This window comes from Balaenoptera borealis (assembly GCF_965194805.1).
Source record: "Balaenoptera borealis genome assembly, chromosome: 1".
Taxonomy (NCBI): domain Eukaryota; kingdom Metazoa; phylum Chordata; class Mammalia; order Artiodactyla; family Balaenopteridae; genus Balaenoptera; species Balaenoptera borealis.
The window spans coordinates 169,079,195-169,106,494 of NC_138860.1; the positions used below are offsets into that span (position 1 = coordinate 169,079,195).

At 59.3% G+C, this 27,300-nt stretch overlaps 1 protein-coding gene across 22 annotated transcripts in view; it reads left to right on the top strand.

Moving 5' to 3' along the window:
* ADGRB2 (adhesion G protein-coupled receptor B2) overlaps positions 1–21,665 on the top strand; it is a 36,923-nt gene extending 15,258 nt beyond the window's left edge. For 3 of the 22 annotated variants that reach the window (XM_082397597.1, XM_082397591.1, XM_082397577.1), the window contains 29 exons: positions 4,010–4,093; positions 4,348–4,512; positions 5,726–5,890; positions 6,494–6,658; positions 6,741–6,908; positions 6,983–7,084; positions 7,244–7,350; positions 8,142–8,336; positions 8,511–8,579; positions 8,657–8,765; positions 9,094–9,424; positions 9,791–9,896; positions 10,089–10,132; positions 10,408–10,534; positions 10,993–11,096; positions 11,206–11,308; positions 11,996–12,146; positions 12,322–12,391; positions 12,786–12,852; positions 12,989–13,074; positions 13,378–13,476; positions 15,551–15,722; positions 16,039–16,134; positions 16,474–16,513; positions 17,191–17,810; positions 20,208–20,243; positions 20,507–20,605; positions 20,705–20,761; positions 21,123–21,665. In XM_082397597.1, coding sequence (XP_082253723.1) covers positions 4,010–4,093; positions 4,348–4,512; positions 5,726–5,890; positions 6,494–6,658; positions 6,741–6,908; positions 6,983–7,084; positions 7,244–7,350; positions 8,142–8,336; positions 8,511–8,579; positions 8,657–8,765; positions 9,094–9,424; positions 9,791–9,896; positions 10,089–10,132; positions 10,408–10,534; positions 10,993–11,096; positions 11,206–11,308; positions 11,996–12,146; positions 12,322–12,391; positions 12,786–12,852; positions 12,989–13,074; positions 13,378–13,476; positions 15,551–15,722; positions 16,039–16,134; positions 16,474–16,513; positions 17,191–17,810; positions 20,208–20,243; positions 20,507–20,605; positions 20,705–20,761; positions 21,123–21,362 — 3,977 coding nt within the window. In that variant the 3' untranslated portion in view covers positions 21,363–21,665. The remainder of the gene's footprint in view (positions 1–4,009; positions 4,094–4,347; positions 4,513–5,725; positions 5,891–6,493; positions 6,659–6,740; positions 6,909–6,982; positions 7,085–7,243; positions 7,351–8,141; positions 8,337–8,510; positions 8,580–8,656; positions 8,766–9,093; positions 9,425–9,790; positions 9,897–10,088; positions 10,133–10,407; positions 10,535–10,992; positions 11,097–11,205; positions 11,309–11,995; positions 12,147–12,321; positions 12,392–12,785; positions 12,853–12,988; positions 13,075–13,377; positions 13,477–15,550; positions 15,723–16,038; positions 16,135–16,473; positions 16,514–17,190; positions 17,811–20,207; positions 20,244–20,506; positions 20,606–20,704; positions 20,762–21,122) is intronic. The other 19 variants (XM_082397588.1, XM_082397594.1, XM_082397593.1 and 16 more) reach the window with 19 other exon arrangements.
* The last annotated feature ends 5,635 nt before the right edge of the window (positions 21,666–27,300 follow it).

A 27,300-nucleotide genomic window follows, 5' to 3' on the forward strand; every position in this document is an offset into this window, starting at 1 on the left:
CGGCGCCCACTGAGTGGGACGCTCAGGAGGTCTGGGGGTGCTCACACCCCTTCCTGGACCCCTCCTTGTCCTCTTGGCCCATCTTTCTCTCACACCTGCCCTGGTCTGGGCCCGGAGCTGACAGGGGCCTGCACGTGGTGTATGCTGAATAAACGTTTGTTTCAGTGGCTGACACCTCTGGTCTTATCTGTCTTCTTCCCTGCAGGGAGAACTGGCCTTCCTCAGAGGGGGGTAGGTGGGGGTGGGGAGGGGAGGGCAGTCAGTGCAGGCCCCGGCTGTGTGGCCTTGGGCTTGTCCCTTCCCCTCTCTGGCCCAGCCCAGGAGGCTAGGAGAGGGGCTCAAGAGCTGGACCTGGGACGTGTTCTCATTTTCAAATGGGGTGGATTCTAGAAACCACCGACACCACCTCTGGTTATATGGCGGGGCTGGCCAGCAAACAGGTGGTGAGTGGTCAGTAGAGGATGGGGGCACCACAGGAAGCAGTGTGAGTCCACGACAAGCAAGTCAGGCTGGTCTCTCACGTGGCCGCATTTGATGGGCTTACTGGATGCCAGGCCAGGGATGGGAGGGGTTGCCACCCACAACAGTAATGGCCAAGATGCCAAAAAGGAGCTGGATGAGAAGACTCTTGACTGGATTTGCAACAGGTCAAATGGCATCTCCAGAGTGTTTATTAATAAATGGATGTCAAGCTTGGGGTGGTCTAGGTGGCGGGCTGCAGGTCAGAGCTGATACTCAAGATGACAAACGACCATTTCCAATGACCCGCATGGGGTGGGGGAAGCTAGGAGCAACATGTTCATTGGTGTTTATTGCTGTTTCTCTGGGCCGGATTCTGTGCTGGTGTTCATGTGGTCAGGGAGATGGCTCACACAGCCTTTCTTCAAAGGGTTCTCGGATGGGGGGTAATTCAGACAGCAGATGGAATCATCTGTGATGAGTGGGCACGTAGAAGAGGGGGCAGCCAACTCTGCAGGGGAGTGAGGGATAAGGAAGTCTTCGCCTACAAGAGGTCATTTGAGGTGGGTTTTGAAGGTCAAGTAGGAGTTTTCCAGGTGAAGAAGGTGGGGAACAAGTGGGTTTGAGAGGTTTGAGAGGAGATGATGATCCTATTTTGGACACGCCGAGCTTGAGGGCCCACCCCGCCCCCCACCTCGTCAGGGGACCTGTTCAGGAGGCAGGAAGCTATACAGGAGTGAAGCACAGGTTCAGTGGGTGGCGCAATGACTTCGGAGCAGCCATTCAGAGGGGGTTAATGAAGCCTGGGGGGGGCGGTGTTGTCCTGTGAAAACAGGACAAAGCGTGGATGCCTGACGTGGGAAGCAGCATGAAAACAGACCGGTCAAGGAGGCAGGGCAGAGGTAGCAGGAAGCCAGGCGAGTCAGGGAGGGGAGTGTTTCAGGGCTGGAGAGTCAGCAGGGCGAAATGCTGCCAAGGGGTCGGGCGGGACGAGGCCTGCAAAGCGTCCATAGGATTTAGCAACAAGGAGGGCACTGATGACTCTGTCAAGAACGGTTTCAGCAGAAAGATGTGGTCAGAAGCCAGACTGCAGTGGATTTACCAGGCAAGGTGACATCTGAGCCAGGACGTGAGTGGCAGGTGAGAAACTGGAGTGCCAGCTGTGGACCACTCATTGATGGTGAAGAGGAGCCGAGGGCAGTAGCCAGAGAAGGCAGGAGAGTCAGAGGAGGGCCCCTCTGAGAACGGAAAGGGCCTAGATCTGTTCCCAGGCTGCCACGAGGAGAATGCTGACAAAATGCTGATGAGAGGGGATGATGGGTGGAGCCCTCCCGAGAAGGTAGGCGGGAGGAATAGAAGGCAGCACTGGGATGAGGGGCTGGTCTTTGTGAAGACAAGGGCTCCAGGAAAGTTGGGAGTTGGAGGGGTGAGGCAAGAAGTCGGGATGGGGGCGCTCCCGTGTCATAGCTTCTGCTTTCTCTGTAAAGGAGCTTGTTGCAGAGAGGGAGTGGGCGGAGATGGGCTTGAGGAGAGAGGTCAAGGTCTGGCACAGCCCGCCGAGGTGGGGGACAGGGAAGGCAGGGAGCCCTGCTCGGCCATCGGATGTGCATCCCTGAATCTGTCGTGGTGGCAGTTGGCACAGCTGTAGATTTCTTTGGCAGCCTGGGGGTGGGCGTGGAGAAGGCGGTTTGTCACAGTCTCCAGGGCTGGGGACTGGCTAAGCGGGTGTGGTGGAAAGGCTGGGTGAGGGGATTCAGGAGCTGCCAGGCATGGTTCCAGCACCTTCTCTGTGGTCCTGATAGAGGCAGGGACCAAAGTGAGGCCAGGAGCGATGGCAGATGCTGTTCAGAGGGAGGAGGCCCAGGGGGCTGAGGGGTGGTGGCACGTGAGGGTGCTGAAGGGGTGGAGGTGTTGAGGGAAGGGAAGATGGTGAAAATAAACCAGATAGTTTCTGCCTTCTGAGCATTCCCCATGTCCAAGCAGGGTGCTGAGGGCTTCATGATCTCCTGTCAGGAAGTCCTGAGGTCAGCCCTCAGGGTAGGGGGTATTCTGAGTATTGTTCTACAGAAGTCAGAAAACAGGGTCAGAGAGGCAAAGACACTTGCCCATGGTCACACAGCTGGTCCGTGTCCACGCCCCAGTTGGGACCAGGGTTGCCTGACTCTGAAGGTGTCCTGTGGGGTGGGGAGACGCAGGTTTCAGAGATGGTGGAGCAGTTTCGGGGATGATGAAGATCAGGTCGTGGGACTGGTGGCTGAAGTGGAGGGAAGGGCCCGGGAGTGGATGAGACCAGAGACTGGGCTGAGTGGCAGCTCAGGGCCCCCTGGACAGCAGGTTTGCTCAGAGTGGCCACTTTTCACGCCTGGTGAGGAAGAGCTTTCTCTGAGACGCAGGGCCTGGACTGGGCGGCAGGGGGCAGGAAGAGTACAGCCTTCTTGGGTTCCTTCCAACACAGAGTGCCTGTTCGGTGCTGACCTGGTGTTCAGAAATAGGAGAGGGCCTGGGAGTGGGGGAGAGGAGTACCTTCTAGTCTGGGGACAGCGTGGGCTGAGCCCTGTCCCAAAGTGCTGTTCCGATCCCACCTGCCCAGCAGCCTCTACGTGGGCTGGGTCTTTCTCCTCTGTACTCCTGTCTGCCACCATCTCCGCTACCCAGCCTGTGGGAGAGGGCCTGATGAGCTCACGTCTGAGCAGGAGGGCCTGGCTTTGGAGAATGGGAGCTCCCAGCCTCTCCTCCAGAGCTGGCAGTGCTTCCGAGGCCTAGACCAGACACAGAAATCGGGCAGCCAAGAGCCCGGTGAGGCGGGGGCCGAGGCGGCAGCAGCAGATCCCAGAGCGCCTCCTGCTCGCTGGCCACAGGGCGGTGGGGAGTAGGGTCTGCTGGATGGAGGCACCTGCCCCAGGCCCTTAGGTCTCAGAGGAGCAGCGTTCTGACCTGTGCCTCCGGGTCACAGTCCAGTGCTGCTTGGGGAGCAGAATCTGGGCCCCAGGCCCAGCCCCTGGCTTGGCATGAGTCGTGTCCCAAGCTTACGGAGTGGTCACAACTGCTCACCTTGGCTGTTTGTCTGCCTTAGGGTCAGCCCTGTGAGGGGAAAGAGACTGGACTTGAGGCTTTCCAAGCTGTGTGATATTGGACAAGTCACTTCCCCTCTCTGGGCCTCAGTTTTCTCATCTTTAAACGGAGGTGATGGTCCCTACTTCCCAGGGGAGGGTTAAGGAGATAGGTAGGGACAGCACTTGGCACAGAAGCCTCCCAGAGCTCATTAATATGAGCGGCCACTCCTCTCCAGTCTCCCCCAGTTTGGCTGAGGCAAGAGGAAAAGACAGTCGTGAGGCTGTAGGCAAGCCCTGTGTGGCCTTCTGAGCCTCAGTTTCCTTATCTGTAAAATGGTGGTGGTGGGGCAGGGGGCAGGACGTGATGCTCTTTCAGCGTCACCTGCAGTTGGTTCCAGACCCTCTGGCTGAGGGCGAGCAAGGCTGCCCTCTCTGTGCCACCTTGGCGGGACTGAGCTGGCCTCTGCTGAGCCCCTGCCACCACCTCCGTGTTCCAGGTGAGGAGCCGGAAGAGGAACCGAAGGTGAAAACCCAGTGGCCAAGGTCTGCAGATGAGCCTGGGCTGTACATGGCGCAGACAGGTAACTCGGGCCCGCCTCCCTTCCTCTGTGGCGGGGGCCCGACTCTGTGGCGTCTGGTGGCATGTGTGCTTGGCGTGTGCCCGTCTGTGTCTATGTCCTGGAGCTCAGTCGTGTCTCTCTGCCATGCGAGGCCTGTGGGCAGGGCTGGATTGCCTCCTGAAGAGCCTGTCACTTGGGGTCAGGGTAGGAGGATTCCTATGAGACTGAGTGCTTGGGAGATGCCCCCTGCCGCCGACGCTGTCCCTCTCTCGTAGGCGACCCAGCGGCTGAGGAGTGGTCCCCGTGGAGCGTGTGTTCCCTGACGTGTGGGCAGGGCCTGCAGGTGCGGACCCGCTCCTGCGTGTCCTCCCCCTATGGGACCCTGTGCAGCGGGCCCCTGCGGGAGACCCGGCCCTGCAACAATTCAGCCACCTGCCCAGGTATGCCCGTCCTCCCCGCCCAGTCTGCCTGCAGGGTCGGGTCCTGCCTGGGACTCAGGCAAGTTCATCTTCCAAAGATGGTTGGCTGCCTCCTCCTTTCATTCAGCAAACTTGACTGTCCCCCCACCCCCCCACCGTGCCCAGCCCCGCACAGGGCATTGGGGACACAGATGAATCAGACCAGGGCCCGCACCAGCAGGCTTGGTTCTGGGCACATCACTCCCCTGATGCCTACGTCCTGGTAATCAAGGCTTGTCTTTTTACCCTCACCGCCTTCCGTGTTCCCTATGCTCTGGCCACACCAGCACCTCTTGCACTTTCCCACCACCCTGCACTTGCCTATTCTCATCCTATCCCCTCCACCTCTACCTTGGCTATTAAAATTCAGCCTGTCCTTCAAGATCTAAGAGAAATGCCACTTAAAAAAAAAAAAAATGAAGCTTTCTCTGACCATCCCCTCCCTCCTCTGACTCCCTATCCCACTCCCCAGGGAGCCTCCCCTAGACCCTGAAGCCTTCCTCAGTTCAGCATGGAGTTGTTGAGAATGTGCATGTGCCTGTGGGGACTGCCTGTCCGTCAGGAGGGGCTCGGCAGCTTCAGCGGGTCCTGCCCCTTGTGCCTGAGGGAGTGCAAGTGGTACCTAGGCCAGATCAGCTCCTGGCTGGGAACTTAAAGTAGGGCTACCTGGGAAGGGGTCTTGGCAGCTGGGGGTGTGCCAGGAGCTTGCAAAGGGGTGGGGCAAAGCCATGTTCCAATGTGAGCTCTTTGTGTCAGTGTCCACGTAGAGGGTCATGTCTATTTGTGTGTCCCTGCGCTTGGGGTGGGGAGGGGCATTCTCTTGCCCCAGGCCTGCCATGTTGGATTCTTGCTCTGGATCTGGGGTGGGGAGGGATGGGGATGGGGTAAGGTGGGGTAGATCTTGAGCCCTTTCCTGGGCTTTCCTGTGCCCCCAGGAGAGGAGGACCCCTGGCTCCCCTCCTGGGTTGATTCTAGTCTCCCCGTCTGGGTGTCCACAGGCAGTGTCCTGTGTGAGTTGGGACTAGAAGTCTGTGTCTTCCACATCCCCACCCCCCACAAAGGGCGGAATCCTGGGGCCCAGGGCAGATCCAATGAGGAGCCGTGGCAGAGCTGCCGGAGCTCCTGATTGGTGGGCGGGTGGGCAGTGGGCGGGGCCAAGGTGCCGCCCAGCCACCGGCCACGTGCTTCCTTGCAGTGCACGGCGTGTGGGAGGAGTGGGGGTCCTGGAGCCTGTGCTCCCGCAGCTGCGGGCGGGGGTCCCGGAGCCGGATGCGGACCTGCGTGCCCCCCCAGCACGGCGGCAAGGCCTGCGAGGGTCCCGAGCTGCAGACTAAGCTCTGCAGTATGGCCGCCTGCCCGGGTCAGTAGCACCCGTGGGCTTCCAGGCGGGCGCTGCCCAGCCGGGTGGGGGTCGGGAAAGGGGAGGAAGTCAGGTCCAGTGCCCTGCCCCTGGGGGAACCCCAGTGAGCTTTGACCAAGCATGGGGAGACTGGCAGTCTACTTGCCAGCGTGGGAGGTGACCTGGCCCAGCCTACTTGGAGTTGGCACCCTGTGATTCCATCTAAAGGGGGCTGCTTGCCAGTGCCCCTTCCCCTGAGCCCTGGACTACCCTTGTTGTTCATAGCACTTTGGTGCTCATGGCCAGCTGGGCTGTGAGGGGACACAAAGCTGGGCTTACATGTGGGCAAAGATCAGAAGGTGGCCCGGGGCCCGTTTCCCTAGCCAGAAGAGAGCGTGTGCCTCAGTGCTGAGTGGAGAGGGGTCCTCTGTTCCTGGAGCTGGTGGCAGGCAGGCAGGCCCAGGCCCAGGCACCACCAGCTCCCTCCAGCCCCGCTTCATCCACCCCTCTCCAGTGGGTCTGGCCTTATTTAAATCTGAATGCCATCTCCCTGCGGTGCTCTGCCCTGACGCATCCCCACACCCCTTGCTCAACAGCCAACCCTGCTTGTGTCTCCCCATGCAGTGGAAGGCCAGTGGCTAGAATGGGGTCCCTGGGGCCCGTGCTCCATGTCCTGTGCTAATGGGACCCAGCAGCGCAGCCGGAAGTGCAGTGTGGCGGGCCCAGCCTGGGCCACGTGTACCGGGGCCCTCACTGACACCCGGGAGTGCGGCAACCTTGAGTGCCCGGGTGAGTGCACGGCATAGGGCGGGCAGGTGGCGGCCCTGGCCCAGGGGGCGCCTGGGGCCACTCACGCCCCCCATCTCTGCAGCCACAGACGGCAAGTGGGGGCCGTGGAACGCGTGGAGCCTATGCTCCAAGACATGTGACACAGGCTGGCAGCGCCGTTTCCGCATGTGCCAGGCCACAGGCGCTCAGGGCTACCCCTGCGAGGGCACCGGAGAGGAGGTGAAGCCCTGCAGTGAGAAGAGGTGTCCAGGTATTGCCCACCGGACCCTGGGGCTTGGGGGGCAAGTGCCTGGGCCTGGCTGAGCCCCTCCGCTGTACCAACAGCCTTCCATGAGATGTGCAGGGACGAGTACGTGATGCTGATGATGTGGAAGAAGGCGGCTGCTGGAGAGATCATCTACAACAAGTGCCCCCCCAACGCCTCAGGTGAGGGGCGGGTGGCTCTCCCTGCATGCCTCCCACACCCGCCATTCTTGCCGCTCCCTTCCGGGCCCCCAGCCTCTTTGAGCCTCCATCCTGAGGTGTGGAGTGAAGTGGGTGAGAGCTCGGCCCCCACACCCAACCCTCTGTCCTGTCCCCCTGCAGGGTCTGCCAGCCGCCGCTGTCTCCTCAGTGCCCAGGGCGTGGCCTACTGGGGGCTGCCCAGCTTTGCCCGCTGCATCTCCCACGAGTACCGCTACCTGTATCTGTCAGTGAGTGCACCCTGCTGGGCTGGGGCGACACAGGATCTGTCCCAGACTCTGGTGGGCGTGGAGGGAGCTTGATTCTTGCTCGTGCCCATGTGCCTTGGCGTACATACAATGTGCCCACTTCTGCCTGGCTGTGCCTCTCCTTGTCTGACAAACTCCTACTCATCCCTCAAGGCCTGACTCTCAGATGTCTTCCCTTATCCCCAGTGCCTCCCCCTGGGCTCCTACAGCCCCCTGAGCTTCTCAGTCATTAGGTGTTATGAGTGCTCATCACAATGTCTGTGTTCTGTGAGACTGGGAGCTCCTTGAAGGCAGGGACAAAGTTGAAATTATTTTTATGTCCCCAGTGCCCAGCCCAGGGCCTGCCATGGGGTAAGAATGTTGTTAGCGAACGTGGCCTGTGTGTACTTGTCTGACTGTAACCGGTATTTGTTGTGTTTGTGCTTGGAGCTTGTATTTGAGAGAGAGAGAGAGAGCGCATTACACTCCAGCGTGTGATGACCTCTTTGGATTAGGGAGGTGTCTTGTCCCTCGACTGTGCTTGTCATCTTTTATATGTATATCTGAGCTCCTCCTTTCTTTTGCTGTTCCTATTTCAGTCTTTACGTCTCTTTGGGGATTCTCTGTCTTTATGGGTTTCTTTCTTAGACTCTGTCTCCCCATGATCCCTTTGAGCATCTCTATCTGACTCTTTCCCTCTGGATGCAAGTGGTGGGTGGACTGGAGTGGGATGGGCCAGGGGCGGGTCCCAGCTCTTGACACTCTGGTGACAGTAGCCTACCTGTCACTGGCAGCTTCGGGAACACCTGGCCAAGGGGCAGCGCATGCTGGCGGGCGAGGGCATGTCACAAGTGGTGCGGAGCCTGCAGGAGCTGCTGGCCCGGCGCACCTACTACAGTGGGGACCTGCTTTTCTCCGTGGACATTCTGAGGAATGTCACTGACACCTTCAAGAGAGCCACCTATGTGCCCTCGGCTGATGACGTGCAGGTACCCTCTACCCTGTCAAGAGGAAGGAGGGCTGAAGGTTCAGAAGCCCTAGATTGAAGGGGGAGGCCGGGCCCCTATAGCAGAGTCTGTGGGGGGGGTGGCAGGTGTGGCTGTGGCAGGGAAGCTACTGTCCCTGGGGCTGGGACCTCCCAACACCCACTGCTCTCTCCCCAGCGCTTCTTCCAGGTGGTGAGCTTCATGGTGGATGCAGAGAACAAGGACAAGTGGGATGACGCTCAGCAGGTGAGGGGCTGGGCTTCCAGGCTTGTTCCCCCATGGCCCACCCCTGCCTCGGTCCCTTACGCCCTGTCTGTCCCCAGGTGTCCCCTGGCTCTGTGCACCTGCTCCGGGTCGTGGAGGACTTCATTCACCTGGTGGGCGATGCTCTCAAGGCCTTCCAGAGCTCTCTGATTGTCACAGATAACCTGGGTACAAGGAGGCAGGCAGGGGAGGGGGTGCTGGATGTGGCCGAACGCAGGACGCCTTGGGGGAGGGATGGTTTCTGAGGGCTTTTCCTATCTTCCTCTCTTTCTCTGGGCCCTGCCTTTCCTTCATTTAACCCCTTATTTGTATCTCTGTCTCCATGTTTCTTCCCATGCTCCGTCTCTTTGTTGTTTCTCTGTATACGTGTCTCCCCGCCTCTTTGTTTGTACCAACCTTGGTGTCTGCATCTGCCTTCCTGCTGTCTGTCTCCCCCACATTCATCTCTTCCCCTGTGACCTTCCCCTCTGTTTCTGTCTCTGTCTGTCCTCTGCAGTGATCAGCATTCAGCGAGAGCCCGTCTCGGCTGTGTCCAGCGACATCACGTTCCCCATGCGTGGCCGCCGGGGCATGAAGGACTGGGTGCGGTACTCAGAGGACCGCCTCTTCTTACCCAAGGAGGTGCTCAGCCTCTCCTCCCCAGGGAAGCCGGCTGCATCCGGGGCAGCAGGCAGCCTTGGCAGGGGGAGAGGCCCAGGAACCGTGCCCCCTGGCCCGGGCCACTCCCACCAGCGCCTCCTCCCGGCAGACCCTGAGGAGTCCTCCTCCTACTTTGTGATTGGTGCTGTGCTCTACCGCACCCTCGGCCTCATCCTGCCGCCCCCCAGGTGAGTCCCTGGGAGGGGTGGATGGGGCTGCTGCGGGTCCAGGGAGGCCCAGGTAAGGGAAGGAGGGCTGAGCCCGTGTTGGCCACAGAGAGAGCCATCTGCAGCCTCAGGGACCCTTCGCCTGGCTCTGGACACAGGTGCTTCTCCAAGATGTCCATGCAGCTCCCAGAGGCTTCAGAGGAGGTGCAGGGGGTGTTGGACTGAGCTCTAGACTTCACCCAAAGTCCTGGGCCCCATTGAACTCTAGGCCTTCCCCTGGCCTTGGCACCATGGTAGCCCCCTGCCCTCGATCCAAAGCACCTTCAGGGTTCCTGACTGGGTCTGGGCACCTGCTGGCAGGAGCTGACCTCAGCATCTGTCCCCCAGGCCCCCGCTGGCCGTCACATCCAGGGTGATGACAGTGACTGTGAGGCCCCCCACCCAGCCACTAGCTGAGCCCCTCATCACCGTGGAGCTCTCCTATATCATCAACGTGAGTGGGGCCCTGGGCGGGGACCCTGGGTATGCCCCAGCCAGGGCAGCCAAAGGCCTGTCTGATGGGCAGATGGTCTGCCCTGATGGCAGGCTGAACCGCTGACCTGCATGGGGCCTGCCATGGCAGGATGGGGTGGTCACGGGTGGGCAGCTTCCCCCCCACACTGCACTTAGGTCTTCTGCTCCTCAGGGCACCACGGATCCCCACTGTGCCAGCTGGGACTACTCCAGAGCGTGAGTTGGGCAGGGGCTCTGTGTGGGGAAGGGTGCAGCCCTGGGACTCCTCCCTCAGGAGGGGATGTCCTGCCTGGAAGGCCAGAGGGAGGGTGCCTTGGCACCATCCTTGGCCTGAGGGATCAAGGGCAAACCCTGTGGCTCCCGCTGCCTGCCTGCCTGCCTCTTGGATGTGGCCTTGCTCTGGGTTTCACCTGTCCTTGGGCAGTGGCCAGCACTGGGAGTGGGGCCGTGGAGCTGGGCTGGGGCTCATTCCACCTCTCCCTCCACCCAAGAGATGCCAGCTCAGGGGACTGGGACACTGAGAGCTGCCAGACCCTGGAGACCCAGGCAGCCCACACTCGCTGCCAGTGCCAGCACCTGTCCACCTTTGCTGTGCTGGCCCAGCCGCCCAAGGACCTGGTGAGTGGGAGGGAAGTGCCTGGGCTGGGCCGGAGAAGAGGCTCCTGGGTGCCAGTGGCCATCTGTGACAGTGCTGGCGGGGATCTGGGTGATCCCACGTGGCGTTTGCGTGGGTGTACTTGTGGGATTGCACGTGGAAGTCTGTGCCCCTGGGATGGTGCTCACAGCGATGACACATGCCCAGGGGTGTGTGGCAGTGGGTGATTGCATGCGTATACACACACACATGTGTCTGGTTGTGTGTGGAAGAGTGCGGGTGACAGCATAAATACACGTCCACGTACGTGACTGGGTCTGCTCTCTGCACGTGTGGAGGCAGTGGTGAGTCCCCTAATGTGTGTGGGTGTGACACAGGTGCAGGTGCCAGTCTGTCCTAGACAGGAGGTGGGGAGGGCGATGGCACCCCTGTAGCTGCCCTCTCCCAGTGACCCATCTGACGGTCTGCCCCTCTACCCCAGACCCTGGAGCTGGCGGGCTCCCCCTCGGTCCCCCTTGTGATCGGCTGTGCTGTGTCCTGCATGGCGCTGCTCACCCTCCTTGCCATCTATGCCGCCTTCTGGAGGTAGGTGGGACGGTGGGGAGTTGGGGGGGGGGCGAGGGGCGGGGCGGGAGGTGGCCGGCCACCCCAGGTTGGGCTAGCTCCCCTGTCTCTGCCCACTGTGCCCCACCAGGTTTATAAAATCGGAACGCTCCATCATCCTGCTGAATTTCTGCCTATCTATCCTGGCATCCAACATCCTGATCCTCGTGGGCCAGTCGCGGGTGCTGAGCAAGGCAGGTGCAGGCTCACAGGGGGGCCGGGATGTGAGAGTGGGGCGAAGGGGGGATGGCGCGTGTGCTCGTGTGTATGAAACTAAGTGCCGGATGTGTGTAGACACTCGAGCTGGGTGTTGGGTGAGGGTGTGTGTGGGAGATAGTGTGTGAGCGTACATGAGGGAGTTGGAGAGGGGGTGTGTGTACTCCAGTGAGGGATGTCTGTGTACATCTGTGAACGTGTACGTGAGCCGAGCGCCTGTGCGCACGTGTGTTGGGCGTGTCTGCGGGCATGTGGGAGCCCAAGCGAAGCCTCCTGTGCCACTTGCCCGCATCTGATCTGTGTTGGCTGTCCCTTATGCCCCCTCGGCCCTCTCTGCACAGCGCCAGCCCTGCTGGTGCCAGACGTGGGGCCCACCCGGCCATGACGTGGCAGGCACTCCTGTTTGTCCCCCTCCCTGACAGCCCCGTCTGTGCGTGGGCAGCCTGCCCGCCCGCCTCCTGGATGCCGAGTGCCGTGTGCGTGTCACCGGGCCTGTGTCGTGCTGTGTGTGGGTGCAGGAAGACGGGGGTGCCTGGCAGGGTTCTGTGGGAGGCGGAGCTCAGGTGGGCGGCCGTGGCAGCGCCCAGCAGTGGACGTGGGAAGCCCGGCGCCTCCCACCCTGGCTGCTGCTCAGGGCCACTCCCTCCCTCTCCTTCTCCCTGCAGGGTGTGTGCACCATGACAGCCGCCTTCCTGCACTTCTTCTTCCTCTCGTCCTTTTGCTGGGTGCTCACTGAGGCCTGGCAGTCCTACCTGGCTGTCATCGGACGGATGCGCACCCGCCTCGTCCGCAAGCGCTTCCTTTGCCTGGGCTGGGGTGAGCAGGGCTCGTGCTAGACCCTGTCACTGGGCCTTGGGGGCAGGGGCAGCAAGTGAGCTTCCGACCCCGGCCCTGCTCTCTGGGCACAGGGGTCAGCTGGGCTGGGGGTCTGGGAGGATGAAGGACCCTGAGGACGAGCGGCCATCTCACTCTGGCTCCCCCGCTCCCCCAGGTCTGCCTGCCCTGGTGGTGGCCGTGTCGGTCGGCTTTACCCGCACCAAAGGATACGGTACATCCAGCTAGTACGTGGGCCTTCCCGGGGTGGGAAGCGGGAGTCAGTGGACCTGATAGGCCTCCAGACTTTTCGGGCTGTGATCCTGGCCCACTCCTGCCGTGGGACTTTGGGCAAATTCTCCCGTCTCAGCCTGTTTCCCTGACTATAAAAGGCTGTGCTGGGATTGGATAATCTCAGAACCATTTAGGTCAGGGATCAACCCTGGTAGCCCCAGGGCCCAGGTAGCCCCAGGGCCCTTGTTAGAGGGTCTCAGCAACAGTCAGTGGCTCACTCTCACCCTGTCTGGGTCCCTGCCCCATGCGTAAGGTGACTTGGCAGCTCAGGGAGCCCTGAGGGATGGTGTTTGAGCATGGGAGCGGGCCCACTGGTTGTCTGATACCCCCTCTTTCCGCCCTGCCCAGCTGCTGGCTCTCTCTGGAGGGTGGTCTGCTTTATGCCTTCGTGGGCCCAGCAGCTGTCATTGTCCTGGTATGTGCCCCTGCAGCGTCCTGGGAGGGGCATGGCCCCGGGGGGGGGGGGTCTACCTCCTCCACCTGGGGATTTCCCTGCCAGGAGGGCATCTGGTGATCCTGTCTTCCCCTACCCAACTCCACCGGGCCCCCAGGTGAATATGCTCATCGGAATCATCGTCTTCAACAAGCTCATGGCTCGTGATGGCATCTCAGACAAGTCCAAGAAGCAGAGGGCCGGGTAAGGGGAGGGGGGTCGCTGTGACTTGGCCTTGTGGGAAATGCTGTAGGGAGGGTGGGCCACAGCCACTCTTGGAGACTCAGGGCTTGATGATGCGACCGGGGCTCCCTGACCTTGGTGCATCAAGGGTGCAGGCAAGGTGGGCACCCGGTGTGCTCAGCTGCAGCCCCTCGCCCACCCTAACCCACCTCTCTCTCTCTCATCTGCCCTCCCCCTCCCACCCCACTCGGGGCTCACACTGCCCCATCTCTTCCCACTTCCCGTGTGTCTCCCCCCTTCTCCCATGTCTGTGCCGCCCCCGAGGTCGGAGCGGTGCCCCTGGGCCAGCCTGCTCCTCCCCTGCTCAGCGTGTGGAGCGGTCCCCAGCCCCCTGCTCAGCTCAGCCTCGGCCAGGAACGCCATGTTAGTTGTGCCCCCGTGGGAAAGGGGGAGGGTGGGAGGGGGCAAAAGAAGGGGGGGCAGTGCCCGTGGTGGGGGGAGGAGGGATATCAGCCCAGTGCCCTGGAAAGCTTGCCCTGCCCCGCCAACTGCCATGCACTCTCAAGGGCTCAACATTGTGATGGCAAAGAGGCCACAGGGAATGAATGTCTGTGCCTTCCAGAAAATGCCGGATTCCCGTGCCCACCCCTTGCTCCCTGGCCCTGCCCCCCCAGCCCCGGCTTACATTTTATCCAGGCACAGACACACACTCCCCCTTATAGCCCCAACCTACAGAGGCTCATAGAATCTTCCACCCTTAGAATTTTTGAGCCCATGGAACCTTAGAATTAGAATGGTAGAATCTTAGAATTAGACAATCAGAAGCTAAGAATGTTCGAATGAGTGAATCATAGAGTCTTATCATCTGTCATAGAATCTGAGACTTAGAATTTCAGAGGCATTGAATCTTACAATCAGTTGGAGGACAGAGAATCTTGGAGGTAGGGAATTATTTCACTGAGCTGTCCCCGGGCAGCTGAGACTCTTAAAATCCCAGCCGCACAAGAGTAGAATGAATGAATGAACTTCAGGGCTTCAGGCCCAACCTCCCACTCAGGGCCAGAAATCCAGCTGACCCTCCCTGAGCAGTGGGGGCCCAGCTCTGTCTTACACACCTCCAGGATCAGGGAGCTCACTGCCTCTGGAGGCGGCTGGCACCATCTCTGGGAACCTCTGTGTAGCAGAAAGCTCCCTTTCGCTTGGACTCCCATCTGCCTCTCTGACTCAGTCTCTCAGAACTAGCAGTTAAAAGCTTGGGCTTCCGAGGTGCCACTTGGGTTTGCATCCCGGCTCTGTCTCTGTCTGCCCAGCTGGGCACACTCCAGTTTCCTCATCTGTAAATTGGGATAATAATCCCCATGCCTGTTTACTGGAGTTGTTTTGGTCACAGTGTGATTAATGTATGTAAAGTATTTGGTGTAGGGCCTGCCAGAGAATTGGTGGTTAATCGGTGGTAGCCCTCATGGCTGTGATTAGGTCCTCTCTTTAGTCTTGGCTCTGCCCCCGGGGCCTATGGAGACCACTGTGCCCGCCCCCTGCCAGGCTGAACAGCCCTGGACCGCTCTTCCTAGGGCAGGTCTTGGCCGCCTGCCCATCTTTCTGCCTTGTCCAGAGCTGTGCCCACCCCTGCCTGACTCTCCCACCGGCGATGTTCATGAGGCAGAGTGGGCAGGGTGTGGCACCTGGCCCAGTAGGGCAAGACTGCCCTACTCTGCGCTCGTGGGCTGTTGCTGGTGGGGGCAGGCTGGCACTGGTGCCCAGATGCCTGGGCCCCTCTGCCTTTTTTCTCTGCCCTCCCTTGTCAAGGAGGCCGGGGATCTGTGGATTTGGCCCTGACCCTGGCTTTGACCCCCAGCCCAGCTATGATCTTTCTGCCCAGCTCTGAGCAGGCCCTGGGAGCCTGGCACCTCCTCCTTGGGAAGCTGAAGGGGAGGAGCCTCTGCTGCCCTGGCCCCCTGTCTTCTCCCCAAAGATTTGTGCTCTGTGATGTCCTCCGTCCTCTCTGCCGATTTAACCTTCCTGTGTGTCTCTGCCCGTCTCATCCGCTCTCTCACCATGTCTGCCGTCTCTCTTTGTCCCTCTTCCTCTCCTCCCCTCCCAGACTCTCTGGGGATGTGGCCCAAGCCTGTGATTCTGTGCAAATTGTGGCTGAAACTCACAGCGTCTGCATCTGTCTCCCTCCTCCTCTTCTCTCCCACTGTTTCTTTCCACCTTCTTTGTCTCTGTCCGCTGATGCTGCCTCTGGCTCAGTCCCATTGTGTCGGTGTGTCTGTCCCTCCCCCTCTCCTTGTCCCCCAGTTTTCTGCTCTTTGTCTTTGTTCTGTTTCTCTGCCTCCGGCTCCTCAGCCCCCCTGCTTGGGGACATTACTGAGGTCTTGGCATTTGGGGCCCTGCCAGTCGTGGGCAGCTTAAGGGCCCCAGGCTGAGTACAGGCCCAGGCTCCGCCCAGCCTGTCCCCTGGAGTGTCGCCCTGACGGACCCTCTGCCTTGTCCTCAGGGCCTCGCTCTGGAGCTCCTGCGTGGTGCTGCCCCTGCTGGCGCTCACCTGGATGTCCGCCGTCCTGGCCATGACAGACCGCCGCTCCGTCCTCTTCCAGGCCCTCTTTGCTGTCTTCAACTCCGCGCAGGGCTTTGTCATCACGGCTGTGCACTGCTTTCTGCGCCGAGAGGTGGGCTGGGCCTCTCCTGCCCCGTCCGCCCCCGACCATGCCAGTCCCTCACTTGTCCCCATGGTGCAGATGGGTGCAGATGGGGAAGATTGAGGCCCGACCGGGTCCCCAGCTGGGCAGCCCTTGATGTGCACGCTGATAGCTTGGGCAGCCTTGGCCTTGGCCTCGGCCCCCTGGGGCTCCTTCTCCCCTCCCCTAGGCTGGATGCGCTTCTTTCCTTCCACACCCGTCTGGGTGCCTGGGATGGGAGGCACAGCCAACCGTGGCGGGGGGCCCTGTGGCAGCCTCAGGCCCAGCAGGCACCTGCTGCCCCCAGGTCCAGGATGTGGTGAAGTGCCAGATGGGCGTGTGCCGGGCCGATGAGAGTGAAGACTCCCCCGACTCGTGTAAGAACGGGCAGCTGCAGATCCTGGTGAGTGAGGAGGCCCGGGCAGGGCACAGGTGCATTCTGAGTGCCCCCTGCCCTAGACCCCTCACCTGCCTCATCTATGGCAGGGAAGGAACAGAGACTGGGTTTGATTCAGGCTCAGCCACTGACAGCTGGGTGGCCTTGGGCAAGTCCTTCCCCCCTTCAGTCTTCCTGCTGTCAGGTGTGGCTGGAGGAGACCACGCCTGGGGCCCCTCTGCTCTGTTGGGCAGTGTGCCCAACAGAGGCAGACCCTCTGGGTGGGTCGGGAGGGGCCTGCATCCCCCCCACCCTGATACATGGGTCCTCTCTCTGCCTGTCTGCTCTCTCCCTCTCTGCCTATAGTCAGACTTTGAAAAAGATGTGGATCTGGCTTGTCAGACAGGTGAGTGGGCCAGGGCAGAGCCGAGAATGGCCCCAGAGAGGGGCAAGAAGGGAGGGCCCCCAGCCGCACCAAGGAAGGCCCTGACAGGCGTCTGGCTGCGGGGTCCAACTTTTGAGTCAGGCAACCCTGAGTTGGATTCAAGGCTGTGAACACCACTCACTGTATGACTTTGGGCAAACACCTTACCCCTGGAGCCTCAGTTAACACACCTATAAAGGAGAGAAATCTGTCCTCCCAGGGTGGGTGGGAGCCTTACGTGAACTGGGGGACATCAAGTGCCTAGCCGGGTGCTCAGCACAAAGTGGCTGTTATATCATTGTGTCATTTCCATGATTCTTACCAGAACCTCCTTCAAGTTCTGTCTCCTGGGGAGGAGCTGCCCAGGGAGCGGGGAGGAGCAAGGCTCTTTTGACAGCCTTGGGGCTGTCGGGTCAGAGGTCAGGACCCGCACCTGGGCACTGTGGGAGCTGGGCCTTGGCTTTGTTCCTCTCCCTCCCTTGCTGTGGGCCTCTGGGATAGACACCTTCTTAACCCCTGTGTTAACCACCCAGCCATCACGCCAGGACTCAGTTTCCCCCGCTGTCCAAGCTCAGGGGCTTGGTACCTGCTCAGCCTGGGCAAGGGCCTCTGGGGGCTCCTCCTCCCCCGGACTTACCTCCCTCCACTCCTGCCCCCAGTGCTGTTCAAGGAGGTCAACACTTGTAACCCGTCCACCATCACGGGCACACTGTCCCGCCTGTCCCTCGACGAGGACGAGGAGCCCAAGTCCTGCCTCGTGGGTCCCGAGGGCAGCCTCAGCTTCTCACCGCTGCCTGGCAATCTCCTGGTGCCCATGGCAGCCTCACCAGGGCTGGGGGAGCCACCGCCCCCCCAGGAGGCCAACCCCGTGTACATGTGTGGGGAGGGTGGCCTGCGGCAGCTGGACCTCACGTGGCTGCAGCCTGCCGAGCCAGGCTCCGACGGGGACTACATGGTGCTGCCCCGGAGGACTCTGAGCTTGCAGCCCGGCGGCGGGGGCGGAGGTGGCGAGGATGCCCCGCGGGCCCGGCCCGAGGGCACCCCCCGGCGGGCTGCCAAGGCACTGGGCCATGCCGAAGGCTACCCCAGCTTCCTGTCTGTGGACCACTCGGGCCTGGGGCTGGGCCCTGCCTACGGGTCGCTACAGAACCCCTACGGGATGACCTTCCAACCACCACCGCCGACACCCAGCGCCCGCCAAGTGCCCGAGCCGGGGGAGCGCAGCCGGACCATGCCCCGCACCGTGCCCGGCTCCACCATGAAGCTGGGCTCCCTGGAGGTGAGGGGCTGCTGGGCACGGGCTGGGGGTGAGGGGGTGGGAGGCCTGCCCCCGGGTGCCTGTGACTATGTCTGGCAGCAGCCGGGAACGGACAGCCGGCAGCCTCCTCATACAAAGTCCTGGGGAGTATATCTGCTGTGCGTTTCTCCTCCGTTTGTGCCCACGGCGGCTCCAAGGGAATCCTGGCTCCTCTGAGCTCCTCAAATGGGCTTGGACGCCACGCGCTGAGGGTGCACTTCTCGAAGGTGCTCACACTTGCTTTAGTGCCTGTTTTGGGGTGTCCGGTTAGGATGGGCCCTCCTTTAAGGGGCCTGTGGCTCAGGCCCGGTGCTGCATTGCTAGGGAAGCCACATCATAGGGGATGAGAGCCTGGGTCTCTGAGTCCCCAACTTCAGATCTGGACGCTGCTGATCAGTGAGATTTGGAGCATAATCTTCCCCTGAGGCTCACGTAGTCTCTCTTCGCCTTAATCTCTCCGAGCCTCAGTCTCCTCATTTGTAAAGTGGGGATAACACAGGAGCAGCCTCTTGGTAGAGTTGTTGCGAGGACTAATTGATATAAAATATTTATCTCTGTGTGGAGCAGGTAGAAGGTGCTAGATGATTGGGGATTGCTACTGGTATCATTCCTGAAATCAGCCTCAGGCACTGCCCGTAGGCCTGTGGTAATTGCCCCTCTCTTCCTGAGAAAATGTCAGCCCATCTCTTTCCCTGCCTGTGTGTTTTCTGTGGCTGTCCCACCTTCTCTCTGACCTCCTCAGGCCTGCTCCCTGCAGGGAATCACTGGCAACAAGCAGTTGGTCATGGCCCACTGTAGAACTCTAGAACTTTCGTTGGAGGGATGAGGAGGGTGTGGATGAGGACAGGGTCAGGAGTCACAGCTCGGGCACCACTGGCTGCTCATGTTTGGCCCCAGAAACCGGCTCCCCTTCCTCCCCACAGAGAAAACTAAGTTAGCAGCTAGAAGGTTTGCAAGTTTAGTTTTTCTCCCGAAATGTTTCTTGAACATTTGGTGCCTGCTCTTGCCGCAGATGGCAGAAACAGGAAGGCGTCACAAAGACAGAAAACTTGACACGGGAACTGGGGAGGGGAGCGCTCAGCATCGTGGCAGGTTTTGTTCTGGGGACACCTGTCCATGCTTGGGCCCCTGAGGAGGGGCCAGCCCTGGGCTCCTTGTGTGGGAGGTAGCAAAAAACACGGCAGAGTCTTGAGGGGTCAGGGATGACGTCCAGAATTCTGGTGTGGGCAACTGCGATGGGGTGGAGGAGCGCGTTTGGGGCGGGGGAATTTAGAGTTTATTCTCTTGGGCGCAGCCGTGTGTGCCTTGCCCGTGGGCATCAGGGAGCAGGGAGAGGAGTCCCACTGCCTCCAGAAAGTGCAGTGTGGCTGGGAACGGGAAGGACACGTGTGTGTGTGTGTGTGTGTGTGTGTGTGTGTGTGTGTGTGTTTGTGTGTGTGTGTGTGGTGAAGGGCAGGGGAGAGCGCAGGGCAGAGTTGGGGGGCCGAGAGTTGGAGACGCCAGGGTGGATGGCGAAGAAAGAGCAGGCAGGGAGGTGGAAGGACCAGGAGAGGGGTGTCACCACCCCAGTGGTGGTTATCGTGTCTGCAGGCCTGGGACTGGGGAGATCTAGATGACGGTTTTAGCGGCGTTCTTGAGGACTGTGGGGCAAGTCCCTTCACCCTGGACCTCAGTTTCCCCAGTGTAACCTGAGAAGGTTGGTCTTGACCTCGTGAGCGCTCCTGCGCCAACATTCTGAGACTCTAAGGCCTCCTTCTTGAGTGGCACCAAATGCTGCATAGGCCACTGGGGCCTTGAAGGTGGTCTTGGGCAAGTAAGAGCCGGGAGAGGCATGAGGGAGGGAGGCCAGGGAGGCAGGGCCAAATTTGGCAGGAAAAGGGGCAAAGTGCGGTGAAAGGAAGGTTTCTGTAACCCTGCGTCCTGTATTTGCAGGACAAGTGGAGGTTTCCAGGGAGAGAGGAACCCGTTGGTGGCAGAGAGGATGGGGCAAGATGGGGCAGGACAGAGGGGTGGAATCCAGGACACAGAGGAAGGAGGGTCTGCTCTGTGATCCCATGTGGGGATCTGTGTCCCGCCGTGTTGGAAGTCTGCGCTGTGACATCTGGTCCACGTGCAGGTGCATGTCTACGCGTGTGCCAGCCTTTGTGTGCCCCTGGCAGTCCTGCGGTGGGGTAGCGCCCTGGCGCCTCATCTCCCAGGCCCCAAGCCCATTTCCACAACCTCAAGGGCTGTCCTTTAAAGGATTCTTAGCTCCTGAGCCTGGGCTGGGGGAAGGTACAGTGGGCAGACCCTGGGGGAGCAGATTTCCTCACTCTAAACCCCCTGCACATGGTCAAAAGTTTTCTTCTCTTTCACTGCTTCCTTGTTGCTCCTTCCCAGCGAAAGAAGTTACGGTATTCAGACCTGGACTTTGAGGTAAGTGCTACAGTGTATGTGTGTGTTGGGTTTGGGATTGCGGGGGGCGGTTTGTCCCTGGAGGGTCCCCTCCTAAAATTAGCCCAAGCCCCAGTGCAGAGCCTGACCCCATGACGGTCCCTCAACTGCCCAAGCCCGTAGCTCTGGGGTGAAGAAAGAGCCAGGCCTTGTCCCAGAGGGGCCATTAGCAGGCAGGGATGTGGGGACCCAGGATGCTGAGCGTCCCACGGGGAGCACCTGCCCTGACGCCCTGTGGCTCCCAGAAGGTGATGCACACCCGGAAACGGCACTCGGAACTCTACCATGAGCTCAACCAGAAATTCCACACTTTCGACCGCTACCGCAGCCAGTCCACGGCCAAGGTGAGGGCTTCTCTTGTGACTGCCCCTGCCTGAAGCTCGGGGCCCAACCTGGCACAGTGGCCCCTGGGGTCAGACCCTGACCCGTGGCCCCCATTGCAGAGGGAGAAGCGGTGGAGTGTGTCCTCAGGTGGGGCAGCCGAACGGAGCGTGTCCAGCGTAAGTGCCCCAGGCTGGGGTGGGGTGGGGGGAGGTGGGCTTCGAGGCACTCATTCCCTCCCTGCCCTCCTCCCCAGCCTGGGCAGCCTCAGCTTGCCTCACCAAGGGCCTGCCCATGGCATAAGCAACAGTCTGGGGTTTTTAGGAGATGGGGGGTATTGGTGGGAGCTCCATCAGGATCTTGAGGAGGGTGGGCAGCAGGAGACATGGTCTCAGGGGTCCACTCTGAGCACAGGGATCAGGAACCCCACTCTGGAGCCAGGCGGGTATGGATTTGAACCCCACTTTGGCACCCGATTGCTCGGTAACTTTGGGCGTCACTGGCCCTCCCTGGGCCTTCTCAGTTGGTTCTTCTGTACAGTGGGTGAGAGGGTATTGGCCCATCGCCACGGGCCCTTCCCTCTCCCCGCCACAGGAGAAACCCAGTCCAGGGGAGCGTCCCGGCTTGTCCCAACAGCGGCGACATCAGAGCTGGAGCACCTTTAAGTCTATGACGCTGGGCTCGCTGCCCCCCAAGCCCCGAGAACGGCTGGCCCTGCACCGGGCAGCAGCCTGGGAGCCCACAGAACCACCGGATGGTGACTTCCAGACAGAGGTGTGAGTGCCACTCCGGACTGCCCACTGCGTATAAATATTATATATCTCTCTATTTTCACACTCCACTTTGGAACTACCCAGGAGCCAGCGCCCCCTCCCCTCTCCCGAGGGCTGGGCAGGGAGGCACAGTGGACTCAGCTGGGCTGGGGGAGCCAAACACAGCGTGGCCGGGAGACCAGGGCCCTTCCTTGTCTCTCAGAGGCCCCTCAGCCCCTGGAGCCCCATCTTCACCCCCAGCCTGTCTGTCCCTGTCCCGGGCTGGGGAGGGGGGAGGGAACTTTCTTGGGAATAAACTTCACTCTGTGGATTTTGCTGCTGAGCTGTTTGCTTTCCCCAGGGGAAGGCCCAGCCCTGGGACCCCAACTTTGTTCCTCCATCTCTTTGGTTCGCCTCGCTTGGTCTTGTCAAATTGTGATGGGGTCAGGCTGACTCCACCTGGGAGGGTGTGGCCTAGGCTCTGACTCCATCCTTGCCCCTGACTCCCTGGGTGACCCTGGACACAACCCTTCCCCTGTTGGGACCTGAGGTAAGCAGATTGGGAATGTAGGGTGGGGCCCCTTGAAGTAAGACTTCCCCATTGGCTGTGATGGTCATGGCTGCCTTTCACTGGGGCCCAGAGGCCAGGCAGAGCTTAGTGACCTCAGGTTCCCCATATGTGAAATGGGGATGGTGACAGTACCTACCTCATAGGGTTGTTATGAGGATGAAACAGATTAACATATGTAAAGTTAGCTTAGCAGTGCCTGGCACAGAAGAAGCTCTTTTAGTATTAGCTGTTGTCTAAGGCACCTGGTCTCCTGCTGTGCTCTGTGCTAGGAGTTCCACACCCTCGGCCTGGACCCGTCACAGCAACCTTGCAGGAAAGTTTTAGGTGGCCTATTTTGTGGATAAGAAAATGAGGCCCGAGATGGGAAGTGACTTGCTCAAGGCCACAGTCAGAGACAGGGCTGGGACTTCACCTTTATCAGTACCCTCCTAGTAGGACTGGAAGCTTGAGCTCAGCTTCCAGGGACCTGACCTTCATGGCTGCAGAGGAGCATCGGAGAGCTCAGGTTCCAGGGCTCAGGGGGGGTGTGGGGTGTGGGGTGGAGGTTCCAGGGCTCAGGGTGGGTGTGGGGTGCCAGAGGGCAGTTTCTAGGGCGTAGTCTTTATAAACCTGAGTGAGTGAACCCTTCTCAGTTCCCAGGAATCCAGGCAAAGAACGGGTAGAATCAGTGTGGAGACATGTTGCCATGGCCCTTCTGTGGTCAGGCAGCCATGGGAGCAGAGGCCACAGGTGCAGCTGCCGGCCTGGTCATTTAGCAACATGGGCACCTCTGGGTCCCTCCCCAGAGACTCTGAGACACAGATGCAGGCCCTTGGAGAGCTGACTGACTCTGGAGGTGGACATGTCAGAGGGAGGGGTTAGGTGCTATAGGAGCCTGGATGGGGGAGAAGGAAGAAGGGACTGGCTGCTGGGGTGGGGGTGGGTGTCACAGCTAATGGCCTCCTGGAGGGGCTGGAGGAGTGGGTGTCATGGTGGTACTGGCTCACTAAGTCTCCTCTGAATCCTGCCAGCTGCGGGCCCGGTCAGAGGAGGGAGCAGACCCCCACCCTCCCCTTGGGCAGCCCCAGCACTTATGGGTACAAAGCCATCACTCAGGCACCGTCTCACTTGAGTCTTCGAGGTAGGTATTGTGACTCCCCCAGTTTACAGATGAGGAAATCAAGGCTCAGAGAGGGACCTGACTTTCCCAAACTCCCACGGCTTGTAAGTGGGTATATTGCAACTTGTGCCCGGAGGTGGCAGAATCCCCAGTACCAGCCAGCTTAGGCCAAAGGGGACTTCGTTCGCTTCGGAGTTGCAAGCTGCAGGAAGGGAGTGGTAGGTGGTGGGTGGGTGGCTAGCCTTGGGCGATGAAGGCCAGGATCAGGGTGTGGCCAGATCTCCCATCCCTTCCAGCTGCTCTCTATGTCAGCTCCATTCTTTCAGGCAAGCTTCCTCATCCCCCTGGGCCCCCCAGGCTTCCTTCTCCCAGCCCCTATCACTCAACTCTGCCCCCAGAGGGAAAGAAACTTTCTCTTGAATTCCAATCAGAAAACCCCCAAGGAAGGGCTCTGATTGGCCCCAGCCAGGGGGTGGGGCGCTGTGATTGGCAGCCCCCTTGGGAACCTCAGGGGAGGGGGAGGGGGAGTAGGTCTCCAAAAGGGGAGGTCCTATTCCCAGAAGGGGGCAGTAGGCTCATACAAACAAAGCCCCGGTCCCTGACCTTTTGCCAGCAGATCCCACGCCACATCTGGGCCAGGCCTTTTTCTAAAAGAGGCATCACCTAAAGCCTTCTGGGTGCCTTTCCTGTGTTTCTGCCTCCCCGCTTCCCAGCGCTGGGCTCCACTGGCCACCACAAGGATCTCTCGGGATGAGCTGCAGTGTGCATTCCCCTCCCTGCTTGTAGTTTCTTGCTTTGCATCTGGTTTGAGGAGGAGGGTGAGTATTATTCATCCTGTTGATCCTGCTCGACAGCAACCACAGCTGCAGCAGAGGCTCCTGAGGGCTTTGAGACTCACCACTTCCATGGTCAGGGGCAGAGCTTTCCTGTGTCGAGGGCTGTGCTCCTCTCTGCCCGTCAGTCCCCACTCCCTAGGCACTGACTTGCTGCGTCTCTTCAGACAGGTCACCGGGGCCCCGTCTGACTGGGGTTTCCTTATCTGTAGTCCTGATTGTCCTTTCGCTTGGGCTAATATCTAACAACCTGTCACGTCTTTCCTGGACTTGAATTTCTCATCTCATTGTCCTCCTTATTCTCTCTGCCTCCAGTCGCTACCTAGCTCTGGGGTTATCTTTCCAAAATGCACATCTGGCCAGGTCACTGCTCTCCCTGCTCAGAAGGCTTCCAAGGACCCTAGAATTAGCCTAGAATGCAAGGCCCTTAGTGATGTGGCCCTTGCCTACCTCTCCTGGCCCATCTCTCTCACCTCCATGCTTTTGCACATGCCATTCCTTCTGCCTGGAACTTTCACCTGCTCACACTGGCAACTTCCGCTTCAGCCTTCCAGATCTAGCCCCAGTGGCCCCCCTCCGTGAAGCTGCCCCTGAGCTCCCCGCCTCAGCAGTCAGCACTCGCTGGGCTTCCACAGCCCCGGCACACACTTTGACTCTCACACTGCTTGCACAGAATGGCTATCATCTATGTCAGCCTGGTTTGGGTTTGTGCACTCAGCCGAGGGCTCCATGTGGAGCAGGCCTCAGTGGCTGTTTACTGAGTGAACAGATGGAATGCACAAATCTCTCGGAACACTTGTTTTCTCATCTGCAAAATGGGGATACCGATAATCCTTACCCAGCCTTCCTCACTGGGTATCCAGAACATGACTTGAGATTATTCCTGGGGAGAGTTTTGCAGATGGTATCCACCCCTCCCCCAGTTATTCCTTCTTGGGCCTCTGTGCTATATATATTAGGACCCCAGGTGGGAAGCCAGCCCTGGGTGCTGTCCAGGGTGCTGAATGGGACGCTGCCCTCCCAAGCAATAAGGAGACAGCCTGAGAAGCTCACCCAAGCTCACCTGCAGCCTTTCCATGCCTTGTAGACTTGTGGCAAGGTCACCGGTGAGCAGACCACCCCTACTTTCATAAGACCAGACCCTGGGGAATGTCCAACAAAAATATAATGCAAACTACATATGTAATTTAAAACTTTCCAGTAGCTATTTTTTAAAATTATTTTATTTATTTATTTTTGGCTGCTTTGGGTCTTCGTTGCTGCATGTGGGCTTTCTCTAGTTGCAGAGAGCAGGGGCTACTCTTCGTTGAGGTGCGCGGGCTTCTCATTGTGGTGGCTTCTCTTGTTGCGGACCCCAGGCTCTAGGCGTGTGGGCTTCAGTAGTTGTGGCACGTGGGCTCAGTAGTTGTGGCTCCCGGGCTCCAGAGCGCAGGCTCAGTAGTTGTGGCACACAGGCTTAGTTGCTCCGCAGCATGTGGGATCTTCCCAGACGAGGGATCGAACCTGTGTCCCCTGCATTGGTAGGCGGATTCTTAACCACTGTGCCACCAGGGAAGTCCAGTAGCTATTTTTAAAAAGAAAAGATGAAATTCATTTTAATAACATATTTAACCCACTATATCAAAAATACTATCATTTTAACACATAATCAATATAGACGATTATGGATGAGATACTTAACATTCTTGTTCCATACTAAGTCTCTGAAATCCAGTGTGTACATTACATGTACAGCACATCTCAATTCAGAAGAGCCACATCCTGAGGACTCAGTAACCTCATGTGGCTAGAGGCTATCATATTGGACAGCACAGCTCTAGACAGAACAAACGCAGTGACCTTGGGCAAGTCAATTCAGTGACCTCTGAAAAGGAGGTAGGAGTACTACCTGCTTCACTGGGTCATGGGAGCGTTCATGGAGGTGATGTAAGGCAGGTTCCCAGCACAGCGCCAGCACCAAGTAGTCCCTAAGTCGGTGTTCCTGGAATCTAGGTATTCAGGGGACACAAGTGGGCGGGGAGGGGGTGTTGGGGAAGTAGGAGGAAGTCCCGAGGAGACCTGTGCACTGGTGTCAGGTCGACCTCAGCAGGGCTGGGGGAAGGGCGCACCCCCCCCCCCGCCACCCCTACATCACCCCCACAGCCTGTCTTCCTTTTTCCTACCTGCAGCCCCGCCCCTGGGAGAAGGGAGACAGGTTAGGAATGGAACTTGAACAGACACATTAAACTCATTTGGGTTTAATTCACTTCCATTATGCACCAATTGAAAGGAAATTAGGTGACCTAGGTGGCCTAAGGGAGAACCTGGGTGCAGGATGCTGCCAACTTCTGTCTCTCTGGACTTATTTCCCTTGAGGCTTCCTCTTGCCCACCCCCCGGGCAGCCCTGGGTCCAGTAGTTGGGGCTTTTTAGAGCCAGTCCCCAGTACCCCCCATTATTCCTCCCTGCACTCCTTCAAGAACACCCACCCCAGGAACACCTCTACCCTCTCAGGCCCTCAAAACACATGCTAAGTGTCCAGGGCAGAGGAGACTCCAATAAGGGTTTTGGCATTTTAGACGACTGGGAAGTCAAGAAGGGTGTTGGGCAGCGGGTGGCATGATCAGATTTAATAGGATTGCTCTGGGTGGATGGGCAATGGATGGGGGGCGGTTACTGAAGAGTGAGATGGATGCAGAGAGACGGGTGAAGAGACCATCCATACAAAGGACACTTTAACTTAGGGGGATGCTACGGCGGGAGCATGGAATCTCCATGTATGCAATGGTGGGATTGTCAGCCCCTGGTATGGACGGTATCAGAAGGAGCCAAGGGTGACTTGTGGGCTTCTGTCTTACACACCTGGATGGATGACCATGCATTGAATTTGGAGACCAGGAAGAGGACCAGCTTTGACGGGGGACAATCATGACTTTCACCTAGAACACGTTAACCTTGCAATACCTCGGAGATAGTCATGGGGGAATTTCAAGTAGGAAGTAGATGGTTAGACATATAGGACTAGAATTCAGGAGAAGGGCGGGACTAGAGTTACTGGCATGGCAGGAAGCCGTATTGGAGCAGGCTGTAGAGTGAGTGGGAGGTGAAGAAATTAAGACAGGATAGACAATTCTTGAAGTGGAGCTATGAAAAGAGGGAGAGAAAGGTCAGGGGCCACTGTTGGCTCTGAAGGTGAATTAGCTGGAGGATGATGGAATGTTTCCAAGAATGGAGAGGCCATCCTTACCCCCTCCCCAAGATCCTACATAATGATAGACCAAAAATAACCAGCCCTAACCATCCTGGGAGGCAGGGTCCTGAGACCTGGTAATGGATATCATCACAGAGATCGATTCTGCTCATTTGTTGGGCTGCAGGCCAGCCACAGTTCCTGAAGGAGGGTGGGGGAGGATAGGGGTGGGCATTCAGCAAAACCGTGGCTCTAAGGTCTTCTGGGAGGAGGGAACTCTAGACTCCATAGGGAG